This window comes from Lepisma saccharinum, chromosome 3 (assembly GCF_977018435.1).
Source record: "Lepisma saccharinum chromosome 3, izLepSacc3.1, whole genome shotgun sequence".
NCBI classification, from domain to species: domain Eukaryota; kingdom Metazoa; phylum Arthropoda; class Insecta; order Zygentoma; family Lepismatidae; genus Lepisma; species Lepisma saccharinum.
In genome coordinates, this window is record NC_139231.1 from 51,892,492 (window position 1) to 51,914,422 (window position 21,931).

The 21,931-nt window shown below is 35.9% G+C and overlaps 1 protein-coding gene across 2 annotated transcripts in view; it reads left to right on the plus strand.

The window, feature by feature from the left end:
- LOC145985027 (furin-like protease 1) overlaps nucleotides 1-21,931 on the plus strand; it is an 844,450-nt gene that overhangs the window by 799,914 nt on the left and 22,605 nt on the right. Inside the window, exons 9-13 of one of the 2 annotated variants that reach the window (XM_083118535.1) lie at nucleotides 3,559-3,766; nucleotides 5,108-5,225; nucleotides 7,345-7,426; nucleotides 8,412-8,622; nucleotides 10,539-11,514. In XM_083118535.1, the coding sequence (XP_082974661.1) occupies nucleotides 3,559-3,766; nucleotides 5,108-5,225; nucleotides 7,345-7,426; nucleotides 8,412-8,622; nucleotides 10,539-11,419 (1,500 nt within the window). In that variant the 3' untranslated portion in view covers nucleotides 11,420-11,514. Of the gene's footprint in view, nucleotides 1-3,558; nucleotides 3,767-5,107; nucleotides 5,226-7,344; nucleotides 7,427-8,411; nucleotides 8,623-10,538; nucleotides 11,515-14,478; nucleotides 14,773-21,931 lie in introns of those variants that run through there. The other variant, XM_083118536.1, reaches the window with a different exon arrangement.

Here is a 21,931-nt window from a genome sequence, read left to right on the forward strand (position 1 = left end):
GAGCATTTCAATTTTCTCCGTCTTGATTGCACATAGCTACAAGGTGTTTTTTTAAAGTTCTCAACATTCATTGATAGTCGTCTGTCAGAGAGAATGTTTTTCATAGTAGAAAATGATCTTTCTACTTCGACAGAAGTTATTGGAGCATACATAAAACAAGCTAATGTAGCTAGACTCATTTCGGTAACAGCATTTTCACCTTTTAGAATATCACAAATTGTTTTCAGTTGTTTCAAGTCCTCATTTGCACTCACTACCCGTTTGCACTTTTCCGCAACAGCTGACCCCTTTTCTCCTGGCACTTCCATCATCTGCTGCATAGAGTCCTCGTAGATTTTCATTGTCTCTGGTAATGCACCATAATGTGCAAAAGTAAACTTGAATAGCACAGGAGTTTTTTCACTTCATGAATTGAAGCCGCTTCATTTTCTGGAAGAGCATCGATCACCTGACTGATTTTTTCAAGGTTGTTAGCATAATATATAGCTGCTGATATCCAGGTTCTCCATCTCGTCAAGACTGGTTGCAGAGGTAAACTAAACTCAGGCGCAACTTCCTCAAATTTTCGGGTTCGAGAGGGAGATTTCAGGAATATCTTCTTTGTGTTCGAAATCAACCTCTCCACTTCAGCAGTCAATCATGCACAAGGAAATGTTAACCGAAAGGCAATATCCTAACTCAGCATGAAATACTTTTTTCTCACACTTTTCTCCTTCAGCAATGTTGAAACATGCGTGAGTTCAATATTACTTAAATAAGGCGAAAATTATTCACATAATAAACGGAAGAAAAATAAATGTCAACAACGTTTTTTGGGAGAAAAATAATTTATATTCACATTTAAAAAAAAAAATTGTCAAATTTCATTGAAAAAGGCAAAAAGAAAGGCATTATAATTAAAAATAAGCAGTGGGGGTCCCAAATAGGCAAAATAGGCAAAATGAAAAGGCTTCTACAACATTCGAAACAACATAAGAAACGTATATCCGAAAAAAAAATTATCAATATATGCAGTAGATAAAAAGAGGCATTTTGCCAAACTTCCGGGCTCTAGTTATCAGTAAATGACTGTCTTACATCTTATAGATGCATTCAGTTTTCGAACAAGATTTCTTATACACGGTGTTTCGTAAGTTCGTTTACAACGCTTTGGAGGTGATTGTACGAGTGAAAATAAGGTGGAAAGTTCATGTAACGAAATTCCGGAAACGGCTTTGTTTGCCGAGTTATTGACGTTTGAAAACGTGGGAAAATGATTTTCCGAAGTGAATAATGGCAAAACGGGTGGAGAGAAGTCGTCGGTGTTGGGCAGTCCACTAAGAAATTGGGTACGCTCTTGTCAAAAAATCACGTGGCAATGTTGTGCAATGTCGGCGCAAGGGATTCCCCAAAGGACGCAAACGAAGATGTTGACGGGAGTGGGGTGGGTGTGCGTTCTGCGTGAGCTGGTATCGACGAAAAAACGTGAGGTTCTTGGACAGTAGTGTTGGGCAAACATTTGACCTAGCAGTGTTAAGTGTTAATTCTTAGCCACAGCCCATCGTGTTCTGTGAAGTGTACTAGTGTTAACAGCCATAAACACTTGTAGCCCGGTGTAAGGGATGGCTGCATACATGTCCCAAGAGCTGGCGGACATGCATCTGATTTATGGGGAGGTTGGAGGTAATAGAAGTGCTGCAAGCCGTCTGTATGGGGCACGTTTTCCAAATAGGGTGTTACCATCGCACACCTTATTTCAAACTCTAGACACTCGACTTCGGGAAACAGGATCAGTGTTGCCACCTCGTCGAGAAGTTGGACGACCGCAAAGTGTGCGAACACGACGGTTTGTGGAAGATGTGTTAACTGCAGTGATGGATCATCCAGGCACTAGTATGCGTGCACTAGCCCATGAACGAAACACCTCCCATGTGAATGTGTGGCGAGTCCTGCCAGAAGAGGGGATGCACCCGTACAAATTGAAGAAAGGGGAAGACCTTTTACCTCGGGACTTTGGCCCACATGAGGACTTTTGCCAATGGTTTGTTCATCAAATTGAAACTATCACTATCCCCAATTTTCAGAATATGGTACTATGGACTGATGAGGCTATCTTCACGAAAACTGGTGTGTTCAATAGTAAAAACAGTCATGTGTGGGAACATGAAAATCCACATGCACTGCTAGTGGCACATCATCAGTACAGTTTTGCAGTGAATGTGTGGTGCAGGATACTGCATGACCATTTGATTGGACCGTACATTCTCCCTGTTCGCCTATGTGGACCCACTTATCAAGCACTTCTCAGTGAGGTTTTGCCTGAACTACTAGATGACGTGCCCTTGGCACTGAGACAAAGACTGTGGTTTCAACATGACGGTGCACCCCCACATTTCGATCGGAATATGCACCATTTCCTCAATACCGTATTACACAACCAGTGCACTGGCAGGGGAGGGCCTGTGCCATGGCCACCTTGATAGCCTGATATTACGCCCCTGGATTTCTTCCTCTGGGGAGAGATAAAACGCCTCGTTTACGAAACACCTGTCGTGTCAGCCGAGGACCTCGTTGCCCGTATCAATGTAGCTGCAGCATCGATAGCAGAAACGCCGGGGTTGTTGGGTCGCTTTAGACAATCCTTGATTCACCGTTGTCACCTCTGCTTCGAAGTACATGGTGGACACTTTGAAAACTGTCTGTGATGAGGTTCCCTTCACATCTCCATTAAGCATACTGTGTGCCCTTCAGGGTATGCAACCTATGACAGTTCATTTTCTTCGTTTTTACGTCATGGTGCCCTTCGCTCAGGAAATTTTCTTTTGTTTTTTGGTGCCATTCAACACATGCCAATTTTCGTCGATACCAGCTCACGCAGAACGCACATCCACTCCACTCCCGTCAACATCTTCGTTCGCGTCCTTTGGGGAATCCCTTGCGCCAACATTGCACAACATTGCCGCGTGATTTTTTGACAAGAGCATACCCAATTTCTTAGTGGACCGCCCAACACCGACGTCTTCTCTCCACCCGTTTTGCCATTATTCACTTCGGAAAATCATTTTCCCACATTTTCAAACGTCAATAACTCGGGAACAAAGCCGTTTCCGGAATTTCGTTACATGAACTTTCCACCTTATTTTCACTCGTACAATCACCTCCCAAGCGTTGTAAACAAACTTACGAAACACCCTGTATATTTGTATAGATGTTCAGCCAGAATAATTCTTATTAGTTCCATTTTCATGTGATGTAGATAGGTTTATTTTTTCTTGGTAGACAAGGCTAAACATGAAGAGGTCAGAATGTGGAGAGGGGGGGGGGGGGCAGAAGTGGGCAGGCCCCTTGCTCCTTCCCTAATTACTACCACTGCCAAGTTATGAATTATGATTAATACCCATGGAGCATATCACAGTTGCATGGTAGTAGACAAAGATCCAAATTGTTTAGTCAATCTACTACCCAGATACTGAAACAATATACTTTCTAGCATATTCTCATTGTAGTTCCATGTGTCATTCTGATACCATTTGTTGTATTTAACTATTTTTATTATAAGAGATGTTTGGTATCTTACAGGTTGTCACCACAGATTTGCATCATCAGTGCACTGCAAGCCACACAGGTACATCAGCATCTGCCCCTCTGGCTGCCGGGATATGTGCTTTGGCACTTGAGGCCAACCCAAGTCTCACTTGGAGAGACATGCAGCACATCGTGGTACGCACAGCAAAGCCAGCAAACCTCAATGCACCCGATTGGAAAGTGAATGGAGTAGGGAGAAATGGTGAGTGAATATGTTGATATTGTTAGTTTTGCAATTTTTTGGGAAATTAACGTTGCCGCATGTAGTGGGAACTTTATGCTTGGTCATTTCTTGGATCTGAAATGACGCATGCGTCAATTGTGGGAAAATAATTATTACTTTCTTTCACTTCAGATCCAAGAAATGTAATATAAGCTTAGTTGAGTGCTCTCGTGTAAAATAAATACTTCTCCTATATGAAGAAATTAGAATGTAGGAATGCTCATTAATGTCGTCGCAGAGCAAGTTGTCCTTTTTCCCACAATTGACGCATGCGCAGCATGCACCACATGCGTTCAGGAGCTGCCTCGGGTTAATATACAGTTTCCAAATTTAGGTATTTTCCATACTTTTAAGTTGCTTTTCTGTAACTTTCGCCAGTCATGACAATAAAGATGAATGGTTTATTTAGTGATTCTCTTTATCTGTAGTCACTTTCTTCCACGTTTGGCTAATGTGAGAATGAGGAAGAATGATGAATGATTATGAGCAATGTGGAGAATGGAAGAGCAGGAGGATCTCATCCTCCCAACTAGGCATCTCTCCTAGTTTCTTTTTGTTTTGAGTCCACTTTATGCACAGATAAGCAAATCAAGACTGGATCCGAATCAGTATGTGCCTCCTTTGGGTATCGAACCTGGGGCATTTTCATTACAAGGTGACAAATTTTCTACTGTCTTCAGGGAAGCATTCCCAACAGGAATTATTACTCAATGTTCAACATAGTGGTGGTTTTAACACGTTTTATCGAGAGTTTTAAGGGTTTTTAACGAGGGTAGTTTTAATTCTGCATATGTCGAGCACTATGAAGTATTTTTAACCCAAGCCTTTCACTCAGTATCCTTGCATGAGTATAGTCCAGTATACCAAAATGGTAACTTTTTATTTATGTTCTTTTGGATACTTGATCGGCCAATTTGTACTGATCCTTGAGTAATAACGTTGTATGACTCAATCCCATGTTTCATTTCCACTTTCATAATTTCAGTGATGATTTCAATGTCGTAGTAGTGATGTACAGTGGAATCTCGATTTATATGTTCTTCAGGAAACCAAGATGAAAGAGTTTAAAATGCAGGAAAATGGAATCTGGTAAAATTTTATAGCATGTTGCTTTACTGCAACCATAAAAATTGAATGTAAAATGTTGAAAAATGTAAAAATAGGATCAGAAAATGGAGATATATATATCACCTTTAGAAATCAAAAGAAGAAGAAGAAGAAAATAAATAAATCGAATCAAGTTGGGGAATATTATCTTGCATATATGTACTTGTATATGTACTTTTTTCGTGTAAAATTTTTGCGCTTGTTTCTTTTTAGTGAGCCACTCTTTTGGGTATGGACTGATGGATGCAAGTGCCATGGTTAAACTTGCTCGTACATGGAAGATGGCCCCAGAACAGCGTAAATGTGAAGTTTCAGCCCCACATGTTGATAAGTAAGTTACAGACGTTCTTGTTGTAATTTATTTATGCCTTGAAAATTAAAAATTCTGTACTTTCCAATGAACATCACTAGTTCTCAAATTCCACTTCCACCCTGAAGGTGAGAGTGAAGTTAGCTTTTGAAAGCTTGGAATCCTTTTCACAACTCACCTGGCTAATAGCCCGAGAGAATCTTGCCACTGTTTTAACAGTTCAGTCAGGAAAGGTCATACAATTTACAGCAGTAGAATATAAAACCAGTTTCAACCATTATGTAACTTAATATATGTATCAGGAAAAGTATGAGTTATCATGCAGCGACATAACACAGAAAGATTGTAAAATATTTAAGTATTGGTAAAGGTTGTTTCAAGTCCACTCTATGCTCAGTTAGGCTAGTAAGGGGCTGGACCTACAGTTTAATGTGGGATGCATTGTACCTAGACTGGGGATCAAACCTGGAATTCCTTAATTACAAAGTAACTGCATTCCACTATGCCATCTGGCATACTACTGGCAAGAAGTAGGTTTTCCGAATATAAGCAGTTATTAGGTGCCTGAATTTTTCAGTGTTATTTTTTACAAAACTAGTATTATTTGCTCACTTTTTTGGTGTTATTTTCATGAGAATTAATGTTTTTAAATTAAGTTTCCACACAGTTGTACTTACTACAGAACTTAAGTGACAGAATTCCAAAATTGATCAACATACAAGTGTTTAGGACTTCCAAGAGCCTTTGTTAATCACAAAATAGTCATAAAAAGAATCTTGTTCTGCTTAAAACCTGATTTATATTACACAGTATTCAGTGAGAACCGCTTGGCATTTTGTTTCATTGCAATATTAAACCCAAGTGTGGATGGCATATACATACGCCATGTGCAATGTGCTGTTGCAGTGTGGAAGTCATATACATATATGCTTTGTGTTTGCTTGGACGAGATTCGACTGTGGGTGGAGTATATCCTGTGTATATATACCCAGATGTTGAGAACGTAACAATCACGTTAGGTGAGATTATGCTAGTTGTAGTAAAAATTAAGTAAGTAGCAGAAGGGGAAGAAGATGGAAAAATAGAGGAAGAAGGTGAAAAAGAAGAAAGCGAATATAAATTAGACATAATAAAATTTTGTTTTCTCTCATGCGTTGTAGTTCATGGACAACAGAAAACCGAAATATGGCTCAAAAACGAAGTTTGCTTCTGTTTTAAGTCCACTTTATGCACACATAGGTTAATCGGGACTGAACCTATAGTTTAAAGTGGGATTTGCACCACTGTGCAATGTACCTACACCAAGTATCTAACCTGGAACCCCTTGATTACAAGGTGATGGTGTTACCACTATGCCATCGGGGAAACCTTATTTGCACTTGTTGTAAAAGGTAAAGGTAAAGTGTTAGCACACGCCATGAAGGCGTATAGGGGGTGTGGGGGTCTGGTCGTGAGTGGATCAGCACCATACCCCTGACCACCTTTACCCCCCAGGGTTCCCCCCAGGTACCCATGTTATTTGACGCTTCCAACGTTAGAAAAGTTCCCGGATTTGAACCGGCTGGGGATCGAACCCGGGACCTTTAGCAAGGTAGTCAGATGCGTTACCGACTTGTTGTTCACCTCTGAAAGCAACAGTAAATTTGAATCAGAAGATGAAAAGGGATGGATGAAACAGAATTTTGCTTTTATGGTAAAGCATGAACTATAAAATGATATATACTTCCATCTTGCAGTCTTGAAATCAACTAAAAATAATAAAAATAACTAAAACATAACATAGTAGAAAACGACAAATTTAACCCTACACTAAAAATGAGGTAAGGCTTCAAGAATGTGTAGGTGCCCATTTCTGATATCAACATTATTTTTTTACTTTACACGTAAAAAGTAGTGAAATTCACGAGAATGCTAAAAATTACCTTAAGAGGCCAAATTTGTATTATTTCATAACTTACTGTACATAAAAATGTTTTTAACACATTATTTTATCTACTTAAATCCTTTTCAACTATCAGCTTTTTTGCTGTTATCATTGCAATAGGTAATGGTAAATGTATTGCTTGACTGTATTTTCAGCATTAAATGATATAATCATAAAGTAAGTCTTATTTTTAATTCATTTAATTCCTAATTCCAGACTGATTCCAGCTAAAAGTGTGCTTACCCTACAGTTGCGTGTTGCAGAATGTTCAGGTGTGAATTACTTAGAACATGTTCAGGTAAGGCAAACTTCTTGCTTTCTCTCATAACAGTATATGATCCAAAAGGATGTAATTGCAGATTTATCAAGATTGAGCTTTGAAAAATTTAACTGATATAAAGACTTCCACAAAACTTCCAATGATAAGTAAGGTGCAAATCATTCACTCTGTATAAAAAATTGAACCAATCTTGCAACTGGCCTAACTGAATTTTAATTTCAAGTTTGCACAATGGACTAACTTGATGTTAGCCTGCTACAATATATATGTAGAATTATTCATTTTTGATTAAATTGCATACTTTTACATGCTAAGTTCCACAAATTGTGCATGCTTAATTTGTCAAATCTTAAACATTTTAATTCATATCTTCTCATGCAACAAGAAAGTCTTTCTTTCCTTCTATTTCAGTTATTGTATGTCATTTTGTGTGGGTCAGTGGTGAAGAATGGTGATGTAAGTGATGATGGGACAAACACAATTTTAAATCCATAAATTGTCAACCCCCGAGGTGGAGTGGTTAGCACATCATGCTACGATGCCAGGGGTCCCGGGTTCAAATCCTGGCCTGGGCATGGATGTTTGTGAGTGTCCATTCATCAATTTTATCAAATCATCAGTCATCTCCATCTTCAGAAATTAGACAAAAGTGGCACAAGAAGTGAAGTAAAATAAAGCAAATCAATCAATCAATGAAACCCATAACTTATCCAGGATTTGAACCTGGGAACACAGATTCAAAGCATATTACAATTTCCACTCTGTCACTGAGATGGAGATCAAAAAAACATCTTAACACCGAAATATGTAGCAACCGGAAGAAAAGAAAATAATATCAAATTGGCCAATAGTGATACATCATCATCAGTATCAGGTCAACCGTAATTTGTAATGAATACAACATAAGACTTTAAGAAAAATTAGGTGTAAAATTGTGTCTTCAGTTAATGTAATCTTTGTATCTCTGAAACATTCAAATAAATACAATGTTTTATTTTGACAGGCCAAAATAACTCTAAGCACTGCAAAAAGAGGAGATCTACAGATTCATCTCACATCCCCAGTAGGCACCAAAGCTATACTGCTTGCTCACCGTCTCCATGACATGTCAAGGGCTGGATTTCAGTCATGGCCCTTCATGTCTGTCCACACATGGGGAGAGAGCCCTTTTGGAATGTGGACTTTGGAAGTGCATAACGAAGGCCGTTTTCCAGGTATGCGCTTGCATTCTGTTGATCTTAAAATGCAACTGAACTGTAAATTTCTAATGAAATTTAATAATATATGTATGAGAATATTTATGTGTACAGTAACAGACAGTTCTGGAATGTAACAACTCCATTATACCTTAAATGCGATCATTACAACCTAGAAATGTCTGCGACTTTACACAACATTGTAAAAGGTAAAAAAAAGGTAAAGTGTTCCCCTGTGCATAGCACCACGCCATGAAGGCGTATAGGGGGTGTGGGGGTAACGCCCCACACTTTCTTGATCCGGTCGTGAGTGGGGGAGGGTTTCCCCCAGGTACCCATGTTATTCGACGCTGGGTAGGCGCCGGGGCCGCTTCAACATTGTATCTTTATAAAATTGATGCTCGAATTTTGTTATTTTCTCAGAATCATTACAAGAGAAAAAAGTGTGCAGCACCTCTCTTTTCTTACAGGTAGCAGTAATCAGTAATAATTTCAGCAAAATGCTAGAAGTTTAAAATAATAACAGCAATGAAAATCTAAGTAACTTAAGCAAAGTAATGTTAATAAATGTTAATATTATTTCCACATTTCCATAATTGATAATTTTAAGAACAAATAATGAATTGATTATGTTGTTTAATTTATGAGTATTTCTAAATGCCTACAACATGTTTGCATGTTTTACATGTTTAAGATTACTTTACCATGTTGAACATGCTTCAATTTGAACCATTAGTAATGAAAATTTCTCATATCATATTGACCTTGTCAGAGGGAGAATACTTCTAGTTGTACACATTTGTATTTTATTACTAGGGAGACAAATTTATGGTAAATAGAAACTGAGGAGAGCGGTAAATAAAATGTTAGATCAGCGGTATATACCAGCGGTGGAAGAAAAAAATTGGCACACACTTTTTCATCATGAAAGGAAACAACTTACAAAAGGGCTATAAATTGATAAACTACTTCATTTTTATATACTGTACACATACACGAGTACTTAGATTTCAACTGTAATTGCCAGTAGCGTCGATTGGGTGGGGCAAGGATAGTTTACTTTTCTTGCTAGACAAGGCTTAGTATTTAGAGGCCATATGTGATGTGATCGAAGATAAAACGTTCTTCGGCTGCACGTGGTAGGAAATTTTAGGGAAACGTTTCGTTACAAATCGAAAGTTTGCGCGCACAACTTCGATTGCCGGTTTTTGCGTGTTTTCTACTTAATTTGATGATATTTCGCGAAAAAGCGTTCATTTCGTGGAAAAGCACACATTTCGCATTACTTCGCGAATAAAACTCATGCATATTTTATCATTGGGGGTGTAGTTACGTGCAGAATGTTCAAAATTGCATCTTATTTTCACATTTCGCGATTTCGCGCATCGCAAAAATTCAATGTCCCTATTTATTACCATTTCCATGTAACAAAGAAACTATTTTCCAAAATATATTTAATCAAAATCCCAAATTCTTTTTTTTTCTTGCATTTTGGATGTTTTTCTGCAATGAACAAAACTTTCCCCATACTCTTTTAGTTTTTCAGAACACATTAATTAGTTTTATCAGTTGAATTTGCACACATCCACATTGAATTAACTTGTTTTAACTTGTACATAATGATGAGAGGAGAACAAGATAAAAAAAGATATGATATCATCTTCTACAAATGTACAATGTAAGTGTTCCTTTTCAGATTTATTAGAATGTTCATGTCACCGGAACAAAGCTCTTCTTACATTTAAAGAACTACTAGTGTTATATAGTGCAGATAATAAATAAATTTACAGTAATTTGTAAACATATAGTGTTTTGACTACTACTTGCTTAATTATAAATTACTATCATGTAATATATTGTATAGTTGTAAATGATTATGTAATTATTAGTGACTATAAATGGTAACATGCTTGTCACTTCTTTCTGGTCACTAGGCCGAGCAACTCTGCAAGAATGGGCTCTAATCTTTTACGGTACTTCAGAAAACCCAGATAGACCAGCAGACACCTCTTCTCCATCCCCTGCACCATCCCTTAAAGGAGTCAATTCACAGAAAGCTGGCTCACAGTCTTCCTCCAGTCACAAGGGGCGAAATGGTTCTTCATCACCAATAAATATCTTCTCCACCAATTATGCAAACACTTACCCAAAAAAGAACAAAAGTTCTTCAAAAACTTCTCATAGGAACAACTCTCCAAAATCGGCAATGCGAGTCAACACCACATCTGCACCACGCCCCGTCGCATCATCAAATTCCAATAAGATTTCCAACATGTCAATGTTTCCCACACGTCGTCCCAAGCCACCGACGAAAGCCACCACAGCAGTGGCTCCCACAATTCTTGAGTCAACAGATTCTACATGGATATCTACTATACTACCTCCGATGACATCATTAGATGCTAAACCAGCCATCGCCACAACAGCACATGCAACTACAATTTTGCCTACGACAGGAGCTACTATGACTGCTATGGACACACTTCAGACCAATGTCCCAAGCCATGTCGGCATGAACCAAGCAGTTTATCCAAAAGTCACAAATTTCCAGTTGCCGAAAGAGTACAAGATCATATACCCATACCCTCAGCCAAAACTGGAAGGACGTCAAGGCACGAAAAGTCGTGTAGAGCCTCCTCCGTACTCATCTCCTTTCCGTCCCGCAAACCTGCTGCCTAACAAAGGTTTAGACCTTCTACAGGATGAAGAGTCAGAATCCGAACATCGAGGTGCAGGCAAGGACCCTTGTTTGCTCCTATGTCTTGCATCTGTGGGAGAGCATTCAGACTCCCACACAAGATTTTTTTCTGCCTGATTTCATCTGCATGTACTGCACTCGCTTGTTCATTTTATAATTTGTTTCAGGTCAGCTGACTTCTTTAAAATAAAAGCCCAAATTTTGCAATTATGTAGATAGGAAGTGCAATTTTTTGTTCTCTAGTCATGCATGTTTTATGTATACACTAGTCAGAGGAGTCCTGATACAGGAATTTGCATAGAATATGTTTTAATCTTCAGAGAAATTAGTTGAATTTTTCAACTACAGAAACCAGTGATAGCTAAATTAGGATTAGAATAGTGTGCATCACTTCAGAACATTATTAAATATACATGCTCTGACAAAAGTTTTAATTATTTCTTCAAGAGTGCTTTCAGGTACCATTATAGATAAACCATAATTACAGAAATTAAGAAACACACATTTACAATCTTAGTGAAAGTTTCTGCCTTAGGGACTTTCTGACCCTGGACTCAATAGCAAATTGCAAGGGAACACAGGATTCACTCTCTCTTTTTAATTTTTATATGTGATTTTTATGTAACTAAAGCCCAACAAAATTATGTACATACATCAGCAGATGCATATGCTATTTTCAATTCCTAGATAGTAAAAGAACAAAACAATTTGCAACACTGACACTGCATTTTTGCAGGAGGAACAGGCCAAGTAATGTCTCTCCCAGCAGTGGTTTATCCTGAATTTTCAATCTAGCTGGTTTGAGGACTATTTTAGAGTGTGTAATGGCAATTTTAGCACAAAAGTGACCCTAAATGAAGCATATTTGAGAAATTTAAGTGGATTAATCACTCTCAGCCAGCACTGCATAGCAGTAGTTTCTTATTTTATCTCATAAGTTGTTTATCATCTGATATTTCCTGTCCTTCATATAGCATACAGAACTGCTGAGAGAGGCATTTGTCCCTTGCATAGCTTCACACATCAAGGGATGTTGTTTCTTAAGCTCAGCACAAGATATCAAGTGTTGACAACCTCATCATAATTACCTTGTGACTAACCATGCTTCCTCATGTTCGTTCAAACATTTTGACCTTACATGACTACCTGAAACAGTGGGGGAAATATGGTAATAAAGTATTTAAGGCATCAGATAAAACATACACTGATCAGAAAACAGCAACAATAAAAAGATATACAAGAATCAGTAAAGTAACAGTTAAATTTTTGAATTTAAATTGATCACCCGTAAAGATAAGAAGATACAAACAAAAATATTTCCTATATTGTATTAAATATTACACATCTATCGATGATAAACCAATAACAATGTGGCAATATAGATCAGCATTAGTAAGTGCTCACTGCTAATGTCATGGTGGGTTTTATCAAAAGCAGTGTTTGAATTGAAGAAAATGTAGAGGGAGCAGGGGATGTCATTTGACATTTGCCTGACAGAAATTATGGGGTCGGGAGGATAGGGAATTCAGGAATTCATTAACTTGAACATATGTGCCAATTTATTTCTATTTCTTGGGGATCAAAGTAAATGATACAAAAGAGCATTTTTTTCAATTCGTATGCATTGTTGTTTACTAATGTATAAAACACATTTTTTGTTTCAAATCAAACATTGATTCATGTTTATACATACAAAAAGCTGTTGCTAGAAAATTCTATGCCTCCGGTGAGAATAGAATTCAGGGCTTCCTGCACTTATCTCCAGTAAGTTTTTAGAGATCAACAAATTTGATAGTATAATCTTACATTATATATATATATGTAAAAATGCAAATTGTCAACATTATTAATTTAACAGGGCATGAGTACTTTCAGGGATAAAGTAGATGTGACTTTTACAGAAACATTTGCTTTGTGAGGAGAGCAAGGAAGAATATTTTTACTGTATTTCTTTTCAAACATTAATGTAATGTAAAATTTAGTAAACAACTGACAATTAAGTCTGTCTTATTAGTGTAAGATTAACTTGAAATTAAGAGACAAATTATTTCTTTGGATGCTTCATTAATAATTACAAAAATGGTAGAAAATATAAAAGGGGAAATTATTTCCTGGTAGGGAACTAAATTACAGTTGTATCAGTTGGAAAAGAAAATGTAGAGGAAGGGGAATTCCCTGTCCCCCCTTCACTGGAACACTGGTGTAAAAGATATTCAATTCATGGTGATGTTTTGCATCATATGCAAGATCCTGTATCAGTACATGTAAAAGGAAATGTCTTTGTTTAAAGTAGGAAGTGGAATATATCTCAATGTTCATGTATCTTTCTATGTATTGGTATGTAGTTTTCTCAACTTTGACATTATTAGATAATTACTCAATTGATGTTTATTATATTTTTGTTTGTCATGATCTCATCAGCTGGTGAATATGATAAGTTTGTGCATGATTTGTTGTGTATTTTGTATACATTATTTGTGCTATGACAGATCACAATAGAAATACATAGTATGTTCTTAGATGTAGTAGGTATAGTTGACATTTTGTATTCAATTTATTATGGAACAGTTTTCTGAGGATAGCATATTATTTTCTTTGGTGGGATGTGAAAAGAGGAAGGTCAATCAAATTAAATGCACTTTTGGATAAAATTTTCTTTCCTCTGACTTCTCACTTTTGTCTACTAATTTTTACTTACAATTTGTAATATAACTAGCATTATTAGTCTTCAATACGCACACACTTTCTGTTTTAGAGCAACACTGAAATGAATACCATCAAATAGAAGCAAATTTAAAGTTACTTGTTGTAAAAGTTAGAAACAGGTTTAGTTGAACAGCTTAAATATCTGTAGCTCATTAATTTTACATTTTATAATATTTACATTAACCATTAAGTCATTTTCTGATTACAATATCCATTGACTATTGGTGTCGGTGAGTGAAACTTCTGAATAAACTCATTAAATTTACTTGTCATGTCTTAATAGTTCTCACGGTTTTTCATCATTATTATCATGCACTGGAGCACCATTTTATGAACACTGCATTAGTGTACTGGTGTACTTTGCACCAGCACTTGACATAAAATTATCAGTGTTATCATAGTCCTCAGGCTTTAGAATGGTGTCTACTTGTCAGTAATAGTTTATTTCCTACATGTTCTATCTCTTCCAGGGAAACTTATAGACTGGAATCTAATTTTACATGGAACTGATGTGTTACCAGAAAGTGACACCACTGCTCCAACAATGAGCACCAACAACAGCCGAATCGGGGAAGGGGGAAGCAACAAGAATGCAGAAGGCAGCATTACAGAGCAAGCAAATCCACCAAAAGAAACGATGGGCGGCCAGTGGGAGGAATTGATAAAATTAAACAATCATTTTCATAACGAGGTCCAGCGTACCACGACAGAAGATGCTGGTTCTGGATGCCTTGCACTGTCCAAAAATGGGCAGAAATGTATAGGTTTGTGCCTTCTTATTGTACTTCTAGTGACAAAGTATCTAACAACATTATCACCTGTATGTATTGTGTCACATTCTCCATACAGGAGAGGCCATGTGGTAGACAGATATGCTCTGTCACATTTCACTTCCTGTTCTGTGCCATGCAGAATCAACCCTTCTTGTGTTCGGCAAGACTGTGGAATAAGTGACTACACACACATCAGATTGTTAGAGCATCCTATAAGAAACTCCAGTCATAGTACATTATCCTAGGAAAGGTGCTTCTGGTATTAGTGTTTTTTCTTAACTGTATCTAAAGAATAAAAAAAAGAAACTTTGTACCGTAATTCAAAGAGGCTTAACACTCCAAAAGAGACATGAAAAGTGACACACATTTGACAGTCACCAGCAATTTATACTCTTTTCCTCTGCTCATACTTACGTGGGAATGTTTTTTTAATACCCTATTTGTGTCTTTTGAAGTGGGTATGACAAGGGAAATACAATGTTTCAAGTGCAATAAGAACAATACTCACTTGTACTAGAACAAGGATGCAGTCAGTCCTCTCATTGGTTGTTGGGACAATTTTCACGAGGATTGATTCATTCTCCACTGCCATTTCATCCCTCTGTTTCCAGCTCTGTGGAACATAAGGAAAACTGAGTGTTTATCATGCTTAGGTGCTTATTGTCCCTTTATGAATACTCCGCGTTCTGGAGAAAGTTTATAAAGAAGAGAACACTTTAATTGACTTGCTCAAGATAATTGTGATGAGCATTTTTATGCCTTTTTCTTTCTTTTGTTTGATCCACAATCATGGGTGGAGCAATTGAGCAAAGATGCATTACTGTGTATCCCCCCTGTCCTGTGAAAAAAAGACAACACAAAATTATTTTGTAGATTGCCAGAGGAAAATTTGTTCCAGTTCTCTGTTAGTTTGAAGGAAAATTTCCAGCTTGTTATGCATTGGTGATGGAGATAGTGTTGGAGAGGAGTAAGGGGCAATGATTTGTTTATTTTCGCTTTTCACTGGCCTGCCAATTGAGTTTCCCTGTACTCATCTGAATTAAGCCAAATGCATTCTCTGCTCTTAAGATGTCCGAGTATAACAAAATAAGCTGCAGTGTCCTTTAGGTTCTCTTTTGCACAATTACAGTTTTATTTAAGTCATTGAATATGTTATTTGAAGATAGGACATTATTAATCATATCACTGTCTTCGGATTATATACTATTTTAGATGACTTTAATTGAATAGTATTTTATTTTATGTTAAATTTATTAGCTTCCTTCTTGGTAGATGCATGTAAATTTAATTGTGCATATCATTTTATGAATATGAAGAAAAAAAGTGAGATTATGATATGGAAATCAGCCACAAGAAAATGTGAGGATTTTCAAAATGGTGACGACAACGCATTTTGGAAGCTTCATGTTGCCACCACAGTCTTGATATCTTTCTGGTAAATGATAAAAGGAATAACGTAGATAAGATACAATGTACTTTAGAACATTTCTTCCTGACAAAAGGCTGTGGATCACAATCTTTTCTCATAAACCTGCATAACATAAGCTGAATATTCATTATATTAAATAAGTTAAAAGTTTGCTGTGGTTTGACATATTATATGCTTTACATCTGTACTGCTATTTGATAAAAACAATTTACAAATGCCTAAATAACAGATCCTGTTCTGCTCATGGGTTTAATCTTTAATTGACTTCATAGACGTTGTTGCCTTGTAATCAACGTGTCTCGGATTCGATACCTGGTGGAGACACATTGCACAGTGGTTCGGATCCCACTTTAAACTGTAGGTCCAGTTTCGATTAATCTATATGTGCATAAAGTGGACTTTAAACATCAATTCAAACTCAACTTCATAGACTCAAGTGATTTCCATGGAACACATTTTCCTCACAGGCATGTTTGCAAAATAATGGAACTTTCATTATTATTTTGCTGAAATTGCATAAAGACATATACTAATCAAGTGAAAAATTCTGTGATTTTTTTATTATTATTATTATTATTATGTGAAAGTATATTCCACAGAAACCTGAAGATAATATTTGGAACCTTTTTCTAGATTGGGGCCATAACTGAGTCATAAAATTCATAAGTGACAATACATTTTTGATTGCAAGTTCTTTCGTAAGTTCCAAAATAACCGACTGGGTTGATTTTTAGTTATGGTAGGTGTATTAGTAAAAGTCATTGTATGTTGTTGTTCTGTGTGCTAGTGATTGATTGTGGATAATGGTTTTCCTTTATAAACTAAAGCTACTATTAAAAGCTATAAATTTTAGATTTAATATATTCCAAAATATATCAATAAGACTGCTGGTAGTTTTTTTTTTTTTCACATTTGCAGATGTATATTGTTTTTAACACATGGCTGTAATGTATGAAATAGGGCATGCATGTGTCAAATTTTCCAGTATGATCTTCTCCAATAACATTGTGCTACATGTTAAATATTCTCAAATTGTGATATTTTCAATGTTTTTAATTGTACTGTTGGACAATTTTGATTATTCTCCACCATGTTTAAAACATTTGTTTGCAACATTAATTTTGATTTTAGTTCTCACTTTAATTGTTCCCATGGACATGCAGAAATATGAAATTTGCACCCTTGAAATATATTTCTGTGGTGTGTATATGCTTACATTTAAGGTGTATTTTGTTCATAGATACGTATATTGTATCTGTAAGACACTGAACTATTCTTATATTTTGAGACTGTATTCACCTTTCACCATAATTTCCATTTTTTTTCAAAATTTACATATTTTTTTCTTCAGAATGACAGTTAAAGAATAGTTTGAATAATTACATTCTAATTTCGGCTTTCTGTTACTACATTTAACTGTGCCTGAAATGCGTGAAACAATGTGATTTTTTCCTAATTAAACACAAGATAACAAATGATCTCACAGTTCAGTCTTCCAAAAATTAAAAGAACTGATAAACTATTAAATGTTAAAGTGTCATGAGGTCATGCTGAACTAAGTGACACATATGTGAGTGTATCTGTGTTACCTTGGGCATCAACTCAGTATTAAGATATTAAAGACACAGGCTCTTCATGATGAGTAATAAAAGTATCTTACACTTACGTTCTTTTATTAATATTTGTGGTGCGTATTTGGTTTCTGCACATTTTTTTCTGTTATCACATGTAATGATAGCTAGATACTAAGTCTGGTGTGACTTGCTTAACACTACGCTTAGCATTCTTGTTGTTACTTACCTGATGAAAACTGTATGAAACAGCTGAAATATTGTGCAAAAACCAAATATGTGCCACAAATAGCAATAAAACAAAGAAACTTTTGGCATAAGATGTTAGCTTTCTCTTTCATACTTCATTTTTTTTTTTTTTTTTTTTTTTTGAGATTATTGTTTCTAGAGCCACGGTGCTTTATTCGGTAGGGCATCTGACTACCACGTGGGAGATCCGGGTTTGATTCCCAGGGTGGCTGAATTAAGATCGGAATTTTTCCAGCCTTGTCCCCGCATAAAGCAGCTGGGAGTGTGCCATCATGGCATGGTGCCATATGCATGGGGAACTTCACCTTACCTTATCTGAGATTATTGTTTCTTAATCTTTGACTTTTAAAATGTTGAGTTAACATCTGTCATATGAAGAAAAAACTGAAAGATGAAACATTAAAGTAATGCTAATACTGCATAGTATGTAAAAAGTTCCGTGAAATGTATTGTTTCATTGTAAAATATCTTGTCACAGGCTCCTCTTTTTCTACAATAATTGAATAATTGGGATGAAACGATTTTAGAAAATTCCATCAACATCTTTCTCCTTTCAATTCTTATTTAAATTTGGTAGCAGGCACCTTGTTACCTGAGAGGCAAATGTGAAAATATTTGGAAACGGGATTGGTACAGAATATTCCCATTCTTCAGAGATAATATTTTAAATTTATATAATGGACATAGTTAAAATGAAGTATCATTTTTATCCTTTCTTTACCTATTTGTGGGTGCGAGTGTGGGTATGTGTGTGCCACAGGACAGAAGTAAGAAACTTTGTACATAATTAAGAAATAACCATCAAGTTGAAAGTAATTATAAAGAGAAATCAGGTTATATATATATATGGTTGTAGATAGATATATAAGTATGTATCTGACATGAGAAATAGGCTGTTGTTTTGCAAGTGTGTGTGACCATATGCGAATATATGTGTGCATGATTGAATGTGTGCATCTATATTAAGTGCACAAGTTTATGTGAATGTGTAAGTTTTGGATATTATTGTTTTGGATATTTTTTCCCTTCTATTTGCAATATTCTATAATATATATGTCTAGTGTTTCTGGTTTTCTTATGCTGTTGCAATCATTAATATTTCCTGAACATGTGTAATATTTTATGGTAGTGCAAAATTTTGATAAATGTAATTTTCTTTGTAATATGTTGTTTTAACAGGCTACAAGTGAGAAAAATACTCCTTGAACTGGGAACTTTTTCATGTAATATACACTAAAATTCAGTTTACATCACATGAAATTTTAAAAATGTTTTTAAAACCCGCGAATTTAAGTGCAAAGACAATGTGTTAATGTGTAAACAAGTAAATAACTTGATAATTTTTTTTTTTTTTTTGCATGAACGTTACTAAATGGCAAGGGTTGTCCAATGTGATCTTTGCAATAACAGTTTGATTAGTGTCATTTAATTATCCTTATTTTAACTTCTACTTATTTGTAAATTTCACATCTTGTAGTTCTAAAAATATAAAGCTTTCTGGGTCTTCACAACAGATAAAGAATATCTGTGCAAATTGTTTTTATCAAATGGTCAATGTGTATGATTCTTCAATATTTGCATATTTCTATTGAAAGTACAGAATAAAAGTTCCTATAACCATAGTATATCACATTCTAGTCACACAGTTTGAAAGTTACTCTCTGTCTTAATGTATTTTATTACCCCAGGATGGTTTATATCTGGAGTTACATTTTATGAATAACAAAATAAGAAATACATCAATTTTCTTCTGAGACATGCTATTTTTTGCTATGTTATCAGGGCTTGGGGAAGCAAGTTAGCAAAGAGGCAATGTGATCTGCTTGTAGTTTTTATGATAATACACCCGTACTTTATTCTTCATGAAATGACTAGTGTGTAACACAGGCACTTGCAGAGGATTCAACTTCCAACATTTTGAGTGCATACATTGCTCTCATCATCAGAAAAATGTATAATTGAGACCAGTATAAGGTTAAATATATGAGTATGATGGAGCAGGGCTTAGGTTTTGTCTTGTGATTTGTTCGCTCTGGATCAAGGTGTATGAATCTCAATCAAGTGTATGAATCTCAACAGGGACGTGGGACTGCAGCTCAGTTACACCTGGAACCCACTTCTCCATAAAAGCATGACATCCACTAACAATATACCTTGATCCAGAGTAAACTAATCACAAGACAGAGCCTAAGCTCCATCCCATCATACTCATGTATTTAACCTTATACTGGTCTCCAATTCTACATTCCCTGATGGAACATATGCACTCAAAACGTTGGAATGTAACACCAATTTATCCTGGCTGGTAACCTGAGAACATTTGTTCCAATCATGTCACCAGGAAAGCTACAATTCCTCCTAATTAAAAATAGTACATCAGGATTCTTGCAAACAATAAAATATAAATTTGTAATGTTCAGTGTCATATAAGTCTGTACACACAAACTTCATTCCTAATATTTTCTAAATAGATTTAAATTAGCCATGAATGTCTGATTGAGTTTTGCACTACCATAGATTTACAGCCAGGGAGTGTACATATAGACTTTTCTATTTTTACACTTTTAAAGTGTAAGTTCCTAAGTTATATTCAAGGGAGGGGTGTTTCAGATGCTGTTTGCATCCCTTACATGAATATATATTATATAGAAACTTACTATTTATTTGTTAATTTCTTTATTAAGAACAAGAATGAAACATTCAGGTTGTGTTATTTATAAGCGATATTACTGAATTATAATTGACTGAGAAATGTTGCTAGTAACATGCAAGATTTTGTAGTTATTTTTTTATATATATAATTCTTGAGTTGCTTCATGAATGACTGCACATAAGACATTTTTCATCATGTGAGAAGTAATTGATGAGTATCATTTTCTCATTTCTCTCAGATTTCCCTTTGAAAAAATTTAGTGCCTGAGAAGATTGTAAAATGTAGCATTGATAAGCTAGAGAGGAGTCATATTCCTTATCTTTACTGGGGTTTAAGATATACGCATACAATGTTCTCACTTTGTGCACAAATTCCCTTTTGTGTTAGGCAGTATAAGATTCACCTTTATTCCAGGTGTTTCATAAATACTTGAGTGGTTACAAATATTTATTGTAAGTAAAGTATTAACTTATGTTAATGAAACCAGTCCAGAACAAACGAGGAACTCCATTTTTTTAACACCTACAAGTGTTCAATGTATGCACCACGGATGACACGGCACACATCAACATGATAGTCTACTTCTTGCAACATTCACATCAACATGGGCCTGTTGATAGTTAGTGTCTATCACTGTGATGATACGCTCCCTTAGGGCTACGATATCACGTGGCATCGGTGAGACGAATAGAATACCCTGTCTTTGATGAAACTGCACAAAAAGAAGTCACACGGTGTAAGGTACCATGATCTTTAGGACCAAAACATTGCACAAAACACTGTGAGTGATGTGGGTGATTTTAGTGTCACCTGGCGACAGGGATATGAAACTCTCAGCTTAACGAAACATGCACACACAAACTGTTTGCATTCCTATCATGTTGATGCTTGCCTTGTCATGTGTAGTGCATACATTGAACATTTGTAGTCGTTTAAAAAAACTGTTTGAGTTCGTCGTTCGTTCTGGACTGGTTTCATTAACAAAAGTTCAATAGTTTACTTGCAATAAATTTTTGTAACCCCTCAAGTATTTATGAAACACCTGGTATGATGAACATTCCAATACTTATTAATTCATATGTAAAAGTAAAAATAAATATATGAAGAAAAGATATTTTTGAGATTAGATGTAACTAACAAGTACTAACTAACTAAGAAACAAGTAGTCTATTCCAGCCTTGAATATGATTGGAATTCAAGTGCACAGTTATTTTTGGATGGGCTCCCACATAGCCAAATGGGCCTCCC